The sequence below is a fragment of the Echinops telfairi genome, unplaced genomic scaffold (assembly GCF_000313985.2).
Source record: "Echinops telfairi isolate 266 unplaced genomic scaffold, ASM31398v2 ScPeMD7_7400;HRSCAF=8409, whole genome shotgun sequence".
Taxonomy (NCBI): domain Eukaryota; kingdom Metazoa; phylum Chordata; class Mammalia; order Afrosoricida; family Tenrecidae; genus Echinops; species Echinops telfairi.
Genome location: NW_022111300.1, coordinates 7,391,799 through 7,407,285, shown reverse-complemented (window position 1 = coordinate 7,407,285; position 15,487 = coordinate 7,391,799). Strand labels below are relative to the sequence as shown.

The window sequence follows — 15,487 nt, the reverse complement described above, 5'->3', positions numbered from 1 at the left end:
GGAGGGAGGGGAAAAATGAGGACCTAATGTCGGGGGTTTAAATGGAGAGAAAATGTTTTGAGAAACGATGTACAAATGCGCTTTACACTATTGATGTGTGTATGGATTGGGCTAACAGTTGTGCGAGCCCCTAATAAAATGTTAAAAAAGAAAAAGAAAAAATATATATATAACATGCTTTTGAATGAAAGATCCAAAAGAAGAGATATTTTTTTCCTTCTACTTTGTTCACAATTGTTTCCATGAACCCTAACAAGTACATTGTTTGTGTCAAATATCCACTGAGGGAGCAAGAAAGGAAGGACCGATGGAAGGCGAGGACAACACGAAGGACAGAGAGGGGACTGGACAGAGTAGTTTAGGGTTAGTCAATAGTTGGGCTTGACAGGGAGAGAAAGAGGTGCTGACAAGGCAGGTAGATCGAACAACACAGAAAGAAGAGAGAGGGGCACCAACTGGGTTAGAACTAATGCTACCTGGGACAGGAGAGGGGCAAAGTATGGGACAGGAGTGGAAGCTGGACAGGAAAGAGGTGGGAACTGATGAGATAGGAGGGGAGAGTGGGCAAAATAGGGAATGAAAGAGTTAAAAAAAACAGTGAGGTAGAGGGAGGGAGGTGAGATCCATGATGGTGTAGATTGGAGTTCACGTGATGGAACAAACAGTACAGAAGAGATGCTAAAAAAGAGGGACAGATAGAGAGCAGAACAAACATACATGTTAGCTATTGAAGGTTTTATGAAAAATAAACTAGGTGAAATAAATAAAACTGTTAAAGTGAAGCTCTTTGAGACCACCACCACCTTCAGGAAGCACATATTTAGAGCCACCTCTCTACACTATAAATTTTAGAGAAGCCGATTCCCAAAAGAGGAGACCTGAAAAGGTCCAGCCCTACTAGTGCCTGGATGAGCACCCATATACTAACGCTGGGGTCTTTAAGGCTCAGGAAAGCCTCAGATCCCTTACACATATATTACATTCTCCAACACCTTTAGCAATAATTATGCGTTCTTAGAAACTAACTACAATCCTTTCCAGAACTTTCCAGGGTAATTCGTATATATTGAAAAACAAAAGGTACAAGTATGTTGAGATTCCTTCAAAAAGTACATGCTACCATAGCTTTTCAAAAATTAATTACTTTTTAACAACTCTATGTTGTTGTTAGGTGCCATCTAGTCGGCTCTGACCCATAGCAACCATATGTTCACAGAACAAAACCCTGCACAGTTCTGTGCCATCTTTGCAACTGTTCCTATTCCTGAGTCCACAATAAACACTATTAATTCCTAGTCAAACACTGTTTTACAGATACTTACTGGAAGCATAGCTTCAGCCCATTCTCCATGTCCTCTCTGTAGAAGTTTAATTCTTTCCAGATCATAACAAACTTGCACAAGATCACCAACTTGAAACTGAGACGTGCCGCCTTCTGCACCTTGAGCAGCATCCCCACTTCGGACAACGTTTGCTTTAGTGAGAACAGCAGGATTGAAGGTCCACCTGAAAAATCAAAACCAAAACTCAAATCGGGTAAACTTAATTTTAATAAAACATTCTTAAATATTTGCCAAATCCAACAACAAAAATTTTGTAACACTTTTTATCAAAAAGGTAAAGCAATCTGTTATTTTGAAGAATTTGGTATTTTGGTTTTTGTTTTAAAAATTGAATATACCAATTTGGGCAAACAGCCATCCTACCACAAATACTAATATTTGAGTAAATTTCTGTCTAGATTTAACCTCCCAGGCTGGCATGATCCTTAAAGATGTCGCAAGAGTTAAGAGTTTTAATGCTCACTGTTAAAAATTAAAACATTTTAGAAAGTTCTCTTTCACACAACCACATCTAGATCCCCAGTCCCTGACTCAATGGAAACCACTATTAATAATTGTTTGTATACGTTTATAAGTCTTTAATCATTATGCTACGTGGCATATTTAACTTTAATCATGAATTGGTTGTAGTTTTACAGAACAGATCATCAGTTTATTCAATAATTCCGTTTTATGCTATTAATAGCAATCCCCACAACATTGTTTATCCCACTTCCTATACTCCTTCCTTTTCCCATTGTTGCTTCTTTTTTTTTTTTCTTCCATTTTTGCTTCTTAACCCTTCTGAATTTGTACTGGGGTAAATGCTTCCCTTTTATCTCAAATGGTTTAATTATTTTAAGGTGTGTGTATCTTCCTAGTGTTATTGATCCCCTTGGAAACTTGTCTATACATTTGAATGAGAAGTGAGCCACGGGGGTGAATTCACTTCCAGATATGATAGGTGACTAAGGACCTTAGTCTCAAGTGTCTAGCAGTCTCTAATCAACCAGAAAGCCTGGTGTTTTTCCACATCTTTCTCCACGTATATCCAGGATCTTCTAATGTGATCCTTTTCAGAGCACTTAGTGGTGGTAGCTGGACACCATCTAGTTCTGGTCTCAGGATCTCTGAACTCTGAACTAATTCTTACCATGAGTGTTTGATTTTTTTTTCTCTCTCTCTCTCTCTCTTCTTTCTTCCAGACAAGGAGAAGCCAATAGTTACACGTTAGATGGCTTTTAAGACCCTTAGTTGCTGCTCGCCAAAGTAGAATATAGAATGTTGTCTTTGTGAAGTATGGTATTGGTCTCAGTAATACCAACTGGCTAAATGATATTTATATAAAGCACAAAGAGAAATGTTTTCCATAAAAGGGATACTATATATACTGGCATTATTCTGACTCTTTTCTCAGAAAATTCACCTTGTAAGACTTATATTTCAATGTCACACATATGAATCTAGGTAATTCACTTTTACAGCTATAGAATATTCATAGAATGAATACACACTAATCTGTTTAACCAAGCATTACACTGGTTATCATATAAAGTATGCCAGAGTTTTCACTATTAGATACACCAGTACACAGAACATCCTTGTATTAGATCTTTGCACTAAGTTTTGAAACAAGGAAGTATGAGTACTCCAATTCTTGCCATTTTAAGGAAATTAAATCTTCTCATCCAAGAAAATGAAATGGCTTCAATTTATTTAGATATCTCTTCATTCCTTTCAACAATGCTTTATATTTTCTATAACTTAAATATTTGTCGTGAAGTATTATTTTTAATGCTATTGTAAATGAAATTGTTTTCTTAATTTCACTTTCAGAATGTTCAATGCTAGTGTGTAAAAATATAATTGATTTTTATACATTGTTGTTATATCTTCTAACCTGGCTAAAATCATTTATTAGTTCTGAAAGCTATGTGTGGATTCCTTCAGCTCTTCTAATCTCTAAAATCAATCCATCTGGAACTAGAAACAAACTATTTTACTTCTTCCTTTCTTTCACTTGTTCCATTTTAAATTCTTGCCCAACTGTCCTGGCTAGGAGCTCTAGTAATGTTGAATAACTATGATGAGAGTCAATAGCCCTATCTTGTTCCTGATCTTTGGAGGTAAAGCATTCAGATAATGGTAAAAGCCTTCACCATTTTAACTACATTAATGTCTCATTATAAGTATAGAACACTAGGTTTTTCTAAGATACACTTGGTCAGGCTAAAGAATTCCCTAAAGTTACTTTCTATAACTATTTAACTATATTTTAAGGGTTTGAATGTGAGCAAATGCTTATATGTAACTTCTGAGATGATTACGTATGTCCTTAGTTTATACTCAATTAGAATCAAATGTAGTCAATTCTATGCTAATTTTCTTTTTCACTAAAAGGTTCTGCAAAACACCTTTAAACCTTTTAAAAGTTATCTTCTTTATGAACATGCCAATTTAAAAACAGAAAAATATTCAACAATTGCTTTTTCTTTAAAATATTGTTTAAAAAAAATTTTAATGGTATATGGTGGACCAGACTTCAAGAAATTCACAAGCTACATCAGTGTTTCCCAAAGTGGGGGGGGGAGGCGCGGCAGAGGGGTGCCAACCCCTAGGGGGTTCTGGAACAATCCACAGGCATCTGCAAAAACAATACTTACACTTTATGCTGTCTTATGGGCTATAGAAGAAAAGCTTTAAATGCCGGCAGGTGAGGGAGGGGGGTCAATTAAGTTTTTTCTGAAAAGAGAATGGTTAAGTCTAATTTTGGGAATCTATGATCTAGAGGATCAACTAATTAATCATTTTAGTAATATAGTATATAGAAGACTTACAAACAAATTGTGTATGCCTACACCAAGCAAAGTTGGAGAAGAGAAGTTCCCAGAGCATATGAGCTTAGTATTCCAATAATACAGGAGTCAACCCAGAGGAGAAGTAAGAGGCAAGAGCATTCTTCATGGAGGAAGACAGATGTGAGGAAATGCACACATTTCTGTATTCTGATTAGGATTGAGTGTGTGTGTTGATTATGGCAAGGGAGAACAGTGTAATCAAGAGTCAACTCAGACAGGAGTTTGAATTCTCTTTCACATTCAGTCAGTTGATACGGTCCACTATGAACACAGACCCCTCAGCTATTCAAGGAGCTAATAGTGATATAACAGATTCTAGTCCCTACAGAAAAATGTTTTTCAAAACAATGTATTGTAACTAGTATCATATAAATTCACACATATACAAAGACCTTGCAGTTTACTTAATCTTGCCATCATACTTTTTTTACCTAAGAGCTACATTTAATGAATCTTCTGGTTAAACATTATTTACTTTCTTTGAGCCTACATATATTAATTGTATCCGCCATTATCTCAAATCAAGAAATATCACCAACCTATTGCCACTTGGATACTGCACTACAATGTCATGATCTTCATCAATGCCACACACAGTGCCAGTTGTAGTTAAAGTCTCAAACATGCCATCAGTCCATCCTCCGTGACCATGTTGCAAAGACTGCACAATTTCTAGTTCAAGATCTATATTTACCAGGTCACCAATCTGTAATCCACCAGGATTTCTGTTACCATTTTGTTCACCTGTAATTGCAGAGGGAGTTGAGGGAAAAAAGAGGGGGGGTAGGGGGAGGGAAAGAAAGGCCATAGCAACAATAAAATTTTGTATTTTTTCAATAAGAAAAACTCTAGATATTTTCATTTAATCTACCATCTAATGTCACATTGTTTTGAAACTATTCTGTAAGGAAGAGATGCTATAACAAGGGAACTTTAAAAAAAAGGAAAGAAAGAAAAAAAAACTTACTAAAAGAATCCAAATGATATGATGATTTATAACAAAGACAAGAACAGGAATAGAATCTAAAAAAAATTTTAATGCAACCCCGTATGAGAAAACAAAGTTCTGGGTATTAAAGGAATTAACATTTTTGTTGGATGGCTCATTGCATTAGAGTTATAACAAGAGGACATGAAAGAAAACCATGAAATTACTTTTTCTCTGAAGTGTTTAGTACTATTTGGAAATAAATGATTTTTTTATTTCTGCCTACAGAAATTTTTTTAATATTTCAAGGTCGGTCCATTCCCTAGATTCTTTTCAAAACCTTAATTTGGGGATAAAGGGTTCATAATCAGAACTCGTACTGAGTGATCCAAAATGTGCGTATTGATTTTGCACTTTTCTTGTGAAGGCAAGACACAAAACAAGAAAGTTCTGAAAACAAAAGAAATGAGGATCTTATAAATATTAAGTACTTTTCCCCACATCCTCCTTTAAAATAATAAAGCCAAAGTACATTTCAAGAGAACTATACCTCTTTTGGCAAAAAGACAAGACACTATGACTTTGAATCAGGTATATGTGCGTGGGCTTCAAAGAGTTCATTGACAAGTGGAATTAAAAGACAATGGAATTTTTGCACAAAGTTTTTGAAATCCCTCACAGAGATCAAATGAGAAAGTCAAGTAGTAAGAGACTAAAACTTGCATGAGATGTGTGTGGTAAATGTCTGTGTTGGCCAAAATTCTAAAAAATATACAAAAAGTTCTGGTTTTCTTGTTTTCTCTTTGGGGGGACAAACATGAAGGTATATTTACTATATTACCTTGGTCTTAGACTTGTTCTATTCCTTAGAAGACATTTTTATATAAAGTGTAAGGAATTTATAAAGGCCTAAACTATCTAACCCAATATATGAAATATACTATTACTGCAATCTAACCCAAACTTTACAATAAATTTTGGTTGAAAGTTTTAAAGAAGTATTATGACATATAAATAAATGACTTATCAATTCAAGACATTACAACATAAATCACAAAAACAAAAATCTTAAAAGACATAAAATAAAAAGTATTTTAAGTAATGTCATTGGTAACTAATATCTTTGAACTTCATTCTAAACCTTTTCACTAATCCTTTTAGCTCTGATCCATGATTTATTGAGGCATTTTCTCTTATCTGCTAACTCACCTAGAACAGGGCAGTGATCTCGGTAGAAAGAACCACCTTTGGCATCCTGGACACACTTTAGATCTGACTAAGAAGAAAAGAAAGCATAAAAATTATCTATGAAAACTTCAAGGAAGGGTCAATAACTAAAATAAGCAAAACTACTCATTCAAAATACACCCTCAACAAGTCAAGGGTAGTAATGGGTTAAAAGCCACAATGAACAATGTTTCCAAAAGGATGTGCTATAAAATTATAAACTTGATCTTTTAATAGGTCATATATTTATTTTTGTTTTCATTTAAAGCTCAAAATTAAAATACCTGAATGTTGCGAATATATATAGCAGAATATACACCAGTCAATAAGTTCTACAGATACAATTCAGTAGCAACAATTACATTTTTGGAGTTATGAAGTCATTCTCACTCTCTTTATAGAATGATTCCTCCCATTATCATAAGCTTATTAGGCCCCTATCCTTTAGAGCTCCTGTGGTTAGTTTGGCCACCATAGAGTTTGTTTTAAGGAGCCTTGGTGGCATAGTGGTTTATGCATAGAGTTGCTAACCCCGGGGTCAGCAGTTCAAATACACGAACTGTTCCTCAGAAGAAGGATGAGGCGTCCTACTCCTATAAACAGTTATAGTCTCAGGAAACCCACAAAAGCAGTTCTACCCTGTCTTACATGGTTCATTATGAATCAGGACCATGGCAGTGAGTATGGATAGTTCTCACAAGAGCATGATGCTCAAAACACACAAAAGAATAATGCCTAAAACAGACATTCTTTACGACTTTACAAAAACTTTCAAGGATAATTCTGGTTTAAGATTTAAAAATTATCTTAGGGCAATACTTTCTAGGGTTCATCCAACCGCCAAGGCTATAGAAAGTCTGAAATCCATGAGAAACGGAAACTGTTCTGCTACTGACCTGACCTCCTACTGATCAGACTTTATAGAATCTTGATAAAACTGTTTGGTAATAAACAATTAGAATATTTATCATTAAAATGGCTCAAAATTAAATGTTAAAGAAAATTGCAATAAATACTTAGAATTCAAGACATGTAGAATACATTCCATTTTAAAGTTTACCAAAAGAAAATTTAACTAATCTATTTTCCAATTTAATGAGCTATAAAGGTAGGTGTGAACCTACCCTATAAATAAGGAAAATGAAGGCCAGTAAAATAAATGACCCAAAATTAAACAGAAAGCAGAAGTGGATGGAACCAAGTCCAATCTTTTCATTCTTTGTCCAGTTAATCTTTCTAGCCTTTTAGTCTGACTTCACTACCACTTGGTTAAATCACCTTGTTTAATCACCATCAGGTAATAGAAAACAAGCTACTATTTAAATGACTGAATGGGGAGGCCGCTGCAGTACGATAAAAAGTAAAGAAAATGAAAACGTAGAAAAACAACCTTGGTGATTTGGGGGAAAATATGCAAGTACATTTTCTGAATGGCACCTAGCATATAAAAAAAAGGAGGCCTTGTACCAAAAGACCAGCTGACTGAATCCACCCTTGCTCCATGGGAGAAAGAAGTGGCAGTCGGCTTCCGAAAACCCTGAGCCAAGTTCTACTCTGTACTTCCAGCTGGCCATGAACAAGATGCTAGTGGACAGCATATATAGGAAGTGCCAGTAGGTGTCAGTACATACCATACTCTTATTAAAAAAAGGAGATCAAATATATAGTTAACTCTACTAAGGAAGAGGGCTGCTAATTGCAAGGTCAGTAGTTTGAACAACGAGCTGGCTCCTTAAAAGATGTTGCTATTGTTTTTTTAATTCCTGTGAAGGAGTTAGTCTGAGAAACTCACATGGGGCAGTTCTACCTGGTCCTACAGGGTTGCTATGAGTTGGCATCAACTCAAAAGCAGTGAGTTTGAGATTTGCTACGAAGGAAAAGAATTCCTTTTTACACACACGTCTCTTTCACAACTTCATTTCTGCTACAGCACCACACTGAGCTCAATCCTGGACAATGAGACACGGGGTCAAATTGTTTCAATGTGGTACTTAGTACCTTTACAAAGGTCACAAAATCTTTCTGATAGATTTCTGTAAAAAAACCCTTCAACATCGTAAGAGATCATATGTATACAATCAATGTGTATATTACTGGTTCTCTGAGAGGAGAAAATCACATTAACTATTAAATAGAGCAACCATGGTAAAAATGTTGAGGTATTAAAAGGTCAGTAAAACCTCACTTTATAGATTTCCTTCCTTTTGCAAATTCATGATTCATATGGCTGTATTCACAAGACGACCTTTTTTTAATCATTTCATTAGGGGCTTATACAACACTTATCACAATCCATACATACATCAATTGTGTAAACCACATTTGTACATTCATTGCCCTCATCAGTCTCACAACATTTGCTCTCCACTTAAGCCCCTGGCATCAGGTCCTCATTTTTTCCCCTCCCTCATGAACCCCTGATAATTTATAAATTATTATTTTGTCATATCCACAAGAAGACTTTCTAACATATTCAACTGTCAGACGGAGAAATAAACACACACACACACACACACACTATTCTGACTACCATTCTTCCACTCATCCAAAACTTTCATCGGTTGTGCTTCTTCACTACTTACCATGCCCTCGAAGCCAACTCTGTAAAGGTTCTTAGCACCATTATCCCAGAGAACATATGCTGCACTGTGTGGGCTTGATGCACTCCAGTCCTGGATTTCAGTCACCTAACAAAATGTTTGGAGAAAATAATTTTTTAAGGAGTATACAGTGTTGTTTTTAATGAATATATTTTCCCTATCATCCTATGTAATAGTCATGAAAAGTAATTGTCAAATGCCACTTATACACATAATTTAGTATTAGAAACTTTTTTTGAGAAATACACGTTTACTAAGTGAAGGAATTTTACAATGGGGAACTTAGAGGCAGCAAAAACGAAGGGCCTTAAGGAGAAGGACTGACACAACGGCTGCCAACAATAGGATCACTGTGAGGATGGCGCAGGACCTGGCAGTGTTTTGTTCTGCTGTGCACTGGGTCACTATGGGTTGGAACCGACTCAATGGCGTCTAACCATGAGAGTTTATGCTAATATACCATCAGAAAATATATAATTCTGTACACATATAAATCCTTGTAAAAGTGGCTTCAAAAAAGTTTGTGGGTAAATTGACTGAAAAGATAATGGAATTTTTCCTTGATCTTTTTGAAGCCCTTTCATTTTATTAAAGGAGATTCATATTAGAACAATGGTCAAAATTTAAAATCTTTGACTATCCAAAATGATTCAAAATAGGTCTTCCCTTTGGTCAGCTAAAAGTTAACAATCAGAAAGTTCTTAAACAGCATCAATGGCAATGCTGCATGAGGATGAGTTGCTCTTTGCTCCTCCAGAACCCCGCAGTTGCCCTATATAAATAGGTCATCTAAGCTCTATCAACATGTCTACAACAGAAACCCAGAGACAATTTCTAGGCCTCATATCCAGTGAGTCAGACTTCTAAACCCATATGGAAAAAAAAAGTGTCATTGCTTATGGTCTTAAATTCTTGTACAAAAAAAATGACAATCAAATGAGAACTAAAGCTGAATTTTCCACAGCAAAAAGTGGAAAGTTACACACATGTAATTCAACTTACTTTTTACCATCTTGACATTTACAAACACATGCACTTTGAAATGTACGAGCCCTCAATAAAATAATTTTTAAAACACGCACTTTATATAGTTATTTGAAATACATCTAAGTTTTAATACATGAATTTAAAAGCAGACTATTATTTCAAAAAGATATATAATGACCATCTATTTTTTATCCTGTATTTAAAATATTCTTACTAAGAAAGATATTTTGATGCTTTTATAGAAAAAAAGCTTTAATGTTTATAAGATTTAATGAATCACTTCAAAAATAATTTATATTCTATTGATAAGTGAGGGCATTAACTATTTTGAATTTGAAAATAGACTACCCAATAGGGTGTTCCGCTTTCTTTTCGATTGAAGTTTTGTTTTCTTAAATCATTTCATTGGGGCTCTTAAAACTCTTAGTACAATCCATACATACACCATGTCAAGCACATTTGTACGTTTATTGCCATCACCATTTTCATTCTACTATGTCCTTGATATCAGCGTATTTTTCCTCCAAACCCCCACCCACTCACCTTTTATAATTTTTTTTCATGTCTTACACTGACCACTGTCTCCCTTCACCCACTTTATTGTTGTCCAGCCCCCTGGGAGGGGGTTATATGTAGATCATTGTGATCAACTCCCCCTCTCTGCCCCCGCCCCTTCCCCTTACCCTCCTGGTATCACTACTCTCATTATTGGCCCTGAAGGGGTTATCTGTCCTGGATTCCCTGTGTTTCCAGCTCTTATCTGTACCAGTGTACATGCTCTGGTCTAGCCAGATCTGTAAGGTAGAATTGGGGTCATGATAGTGGGGAGGGGGGAGGTTGGAAGCATCAAAGAACTAAAAGAAAGTTGTATGTTTCATCAGTGCTATACTGAAGTTTTCTTCCTATTTTGTTACTATTGTTAGCTTTTGTATTTGCTTTTTGGGTTTTTTTGGTATATGAAATCCAGGATGGATGAATCTGTAGAGACAATAACTGAATTTCATGGTTTCTTTGAGGTAGGCAGGAGAGGTTGTGAGGAAATGGAGAGCTAACAAAGAACAAGGAGTGCAAGAAAGAAAATGTTCTTAAATTGATTGTGGTAATAATGACTGTACAACTCTTCTTGATATGATTCAACTACTGAATAGTATGATATGTGGATTAAGTCCAATTAAATGGTTTTAAAATGTGATGTAAACTTTAAAGAATAGTAAATTAATGAGATGAATAAGAGCTTCACCAGTATTTTTCTACTCCCCTATGCCTCTCCACAAGCCCATCAACTTCTTGGATTCCAATACAGGAAACTACATCTGCACTTGAATTATCATTGCCTTGATTTAAATTATGAATTTTGCATAATAACCACTCCATAACTTTATAAAGAGGTGTTCTAGAATTCCCATTCTTCTCAAGGTTATCCATAGTTGGTTACAATGGACACTGTCAAATAACTTTGCTCAGTGAATAAAACACAAATAAATGTCTTTCTGGAATTCTCTACATTCAGCCAAGCTCCATTTGAAATTAGCAATGATGTCCCTTGCTCCATATCCTCTTCTGAATCTGGCCTGATCCACTGGTAGCACCCTGTCAATGTACTGTTGGAAGACCTTCAGCAAAATTTTACTTTCATGTGATATGAATGACACTGTTCAATAATTTTGGCATGCTGTTAGGTCACCTTTCTTTGAAATGGGCACAAACAATGGATCTCTTTCAGTCGGTTGGTCAAATAGCTGTCTTCCAAATTTCCTGGCACAAAATGACTGAGTGTTTCCAGTGTTCATCAGTTTGTTGAAACATCTCATTTTGGCTAATGCTCTCAGTGTACCTTGAACTTATTCCTTCACACTAGTTCTTTTGGTACAGTGATTCTGTGTATTCTTCCCACTTCCATTTGATGCTTCCTACATCAGTCAATATTTTGCCCATAGACTCATTCAATATTGCAACTCAAGACTTAGATTTTTTTTCTCTTTAGTTCTTTCAGTCTAAGACATGCTAAGCATGTTATTCCTTTTTGGTTTTCTAACTTTAAGTCTTTGCACATTTAATTATATTATTTTACTCTGTCTTCTCAAGCTGCCCTTGGAATTTTCCATTCAGTTCCATTACTTTATCCTATCTTCCATTTGTCTTAGCAGTTTCAGAGTCTCTTCTAACATGCACTTTGATCTTTTTTTTTCTCCTATCTTTTTAATGAACTCTTGCTGACTGTACTTGGATCAAGAGACAGTTATGCAAACAGAACAAGGGAATAATATGGTTTAAAAGAAGGAAAGATTTGTGTCAGGGTTGTAGCCTCTCAACATAATTATTCATTCTGTGTAATGGACAAATAATCAAAGAAGTTGGAGTATATGCAAAAGAATGTGATATCAGGATTGGAGGAAGGCTTATTAATCACCTGAGATATGCAGATGACAGAACCTTGTTTACTGAAAGTGAAGAGGTCTTGAAGCACTTGCTGATGAAGATCAAAGATTGCGGCCTTTTATATAGATTACAACTCAATGTAAAGAAAACCAAAATCCTCATAACTGGACCAATAGGTAACATCATGCTAAACAGAGAAAAGATTGAAGTAGTCACGGATTTCATCTTGCTTAGATCCACAATCAATGTTCATGGTAGCACCAGTAAAAACATCAAGTGATACATTGCATTGGGCAAATCTGCTGTGTAAGATTTCCTTAAAGTGCTGAAAAGCAAGGATGTTACCTTGAGGCCTAAAATCTGAATGACGAAAGCCATGGTATTTTCAATCACTTCATACGCATGTGAAAGTGGACACCGAATAAAAAGACCAAGGAAGAATTGATGCATTTGATTATGGTGCTGAAGAATATTGAAAGTACCATGGACTGCCAAAAGGATAAACAGGCCTGTCTTAGAAAAAGTCCAGCCAGAATGCACCTTAGTTGCAAAGGTAGCAAGACTTGGTCTCACCTACTTTGGACATCAGGCCCTGAAAAACATAAGCTTGGTAAAAGCAAAGGGACAACAAAACAAACAGGAAAAGACTCCAGAAGATGGATTGACATGACTGCAACAATGGGTTCAAGAATGCAGGACCAGGCAATGTTCCCTTCTGTTGTACACAGGGTTGTTGAGTTGGAAACAACTCGACAGTACCTAACAACTACTTTACAAAATAGTAAGTCCTAACACTCTTAGGAGAAACATGTTACCTTCAGCTAAAAGTTCCTTTTTGTTTCTTATATAGTCATCATCCAGAGGATTTGTTTCTAAATGTTATGTAATATAAAAGCAATTGTGAACGGTTTTCTGTCAACTTGCCAATATCATGAATGTCAGTGGTTTAGCATTTAAGCCCTATTAAATCTCCATGTGAATGAACACAGTGTAATTGACTCCATAACAGAGTGCAATCAAGCAATCAAGCACTTTAAAGATGATCAGAGTGAAGTACAACCTCCTTACTCAGGTCACAGCCCTTATGGTGAAAGAAAGAAAATTTGGGAGTGGGTGAGTACTTCCTCTATAGGTAAGTGAGTGCTGTAGAAAAGTTTGCTTGCTTGTTTCTGGGTCTGGATCCTGTAACTAGCTCATCAACCTCTCGTTCTTTGGACTTGAGCCAACAGCATGCCATACTGTCTGCCAATCCAAGGAGCCATCTGACCTGCTGGTCTTGGATTCACTCATCTCTCCAGTCACAAGCCCAAAGATGCATTGACCTCATCTGCCACAAGCCTGTGGTCTATCTGCAATTCTGGGTTCATCAGCACCCAGAGCTATATGAGTTAAGTGAAACCTCCAGCTTACCATCAGACACAGAAACTTGGAACCCTGCCTGGACTTTGGACATGTTTGTTCCTTCTACAGCTGTGTGAACCATTTTCTTTATATAAATTTCTCTTTATAAAAACTTATGTAAGCATCACTGGTTTTGCTTCTTCAAAGAACTCAGCATTGATGTATTTTTATGGAGGGGGCCAAAAAAACCTAGTTTCATTGAAACCAACTTCACTCTAAATTTAAAATTAATTTGGATAGCCTGTGGCCAGTGAGTACGTTACAACTCATAGCACTCCCATGGGCTTCAGAGCAGAACTGCCCTCCATATGGTTTTCTTGCCTGTAATCTTACTACGATTGTCAGGCCTTTTGTCCATGGAACAATAAGTAGATTCAACTTTTCCACCAGTAGCCTAAGGCAAATTATGGTATACAACCCAGGAACCTTTTTTGGGTTAGAAACAGTTCATTCATCAAGCGCTGAACCACTACATAAAATTACTTTGTTTCTTCAGCCTAAATTCCCACTACAAGACTGGATTAAAACAAAAAAGTGGGTGGGAGAAGGGAAGATGGCAGACCAGGCGAGCAGGACACTAAGGGCTCTTTGAACATAGCGGGTATGTACAGGTAGCCGAGTGGAAGAAGTCTGATGAGTGAAAAATCCCCCTGGGACAGCACCCCAACACCACCCCACGTATTTGTCCTGAGCTGGGGCCTCGGTAATCCAGGATCCAATACTTGGGACATCTTGGATCATCAGGCCACCGCCACCACAGCCACAATCAGCTATAGCCCCACTCTACCCACAGACCAGGCCCCTGCACCCGGAGTCGCTTGGCTGCTCTGCCGAGACACGTGCAGCTGTGGCGGGACCCCCTAAGAAAGAAGTTTCCCTTTCCCGCAATTCCCCTCCCCATGAGGCAGCGATCTGCCCTTGGGCTCGGGTCCTTCCCTCCATTCACCCAGAGAAACCGTCACTGACCTGCAATCTACTGGTGGCTGCCTGGGCAACCTCCATAGGGGACGATACACCCCCATTGCTGCCTGTGACCTCTCCAACAGCACCCCGTCACCCACCCCCATCAGCTTAGCTCCCGCTCCGCTCCCTGCCTGGGAGGCCAGAGCTGCTCACTTACCACAGGCACGAGCCTGCTGCCGGAGCCCATCCCACTTCTACCCACTGTTCAGCGCGTTTCCACCAGAGCCACTGCAGGCTGGCCTGCATCGCCGCAGAGCCCTGTACTCGTGGCCCGGAGCGCTGATCCTGCCACCCTAGCACGTTCCTCCCAGCGCAGTGGGCTACCGCCATAGCCCGGACCCTGCGCTGCTCACAGCCCCGGAGACCCAAACAGTGAGCGTTCCTGTTAGGGAGCCTGGCAACGAGGCTTTGCATTCCGCCGGATCCGGCTTTGTCCGCCTCAGAGCACTCTGGAGTATCCAGCGCCAGCAGACCGAAGTGCTAAGCCTGCCTGCCCCAGCGCATTCCTACCGGTACAGATTTCCGCCAAGCCTGGACCCTGCGCCGCTCATAGTGCTGTGCCCGAACAGTGAGCATTCCCGCCAACTAAGACGGACGACACGACGTTGCGTTCCCCGCTGGAGCCAGCTTTGTCTGCTCTGATGCACTGCAGGGTTTGCAACTCCAAGCGCTACGCCTGCCCGCCCCAGCGCATTTCTCCCAGTGCAGTGGGCTGCCCCCATAGCCCGGACCCTACACCGTTCACAGCACCGGTGGCCCAAACAGTGTGCGTTTCTGCCAACCAGAAAGGCTAATGACATGACTTTGCGTTCCTGTTGGAGC

General features: G+C 38.1%; 1 protein-coding gene across 1 annotated transcript in view; it reads right to left on the bottom strand.

The window, feature by feature from the left end:
- Nucleotides 1-15,487, bottom strand: part of MIB1 (MIB E3 ubiquitin protein ligase 1) — a 167,061-nt gene that overhangs the window by 81,009 nt on the left and 70,565 nt on the right. Inside the window, exons 4-7 of the mRNA XM_004702902.3 lie at nucleotides 8,918-9,022; nucleotides 6,318-6,384; nucleotides 4,720-4,924; nucleotides 1,323-1,506 (exon numbers count right to left, since the gene is read on the bottom strand). Of these exons, the coding sequence (XP_004702959.1) occupies nucleotides 1,323-1,506; nucleotides 4,720-4,924; nucleotides 6,318-6,384; nucleotides 8,918-9,022 (561 nt within the window). The remainder of the gene's footprint in view (nucleotides 1-1,322; nucleotides 1,507-4,719; nucleotides 4,925-6,317; nucleotides 6,385-8,917; nucleotides 9,023-15,487) is intronic.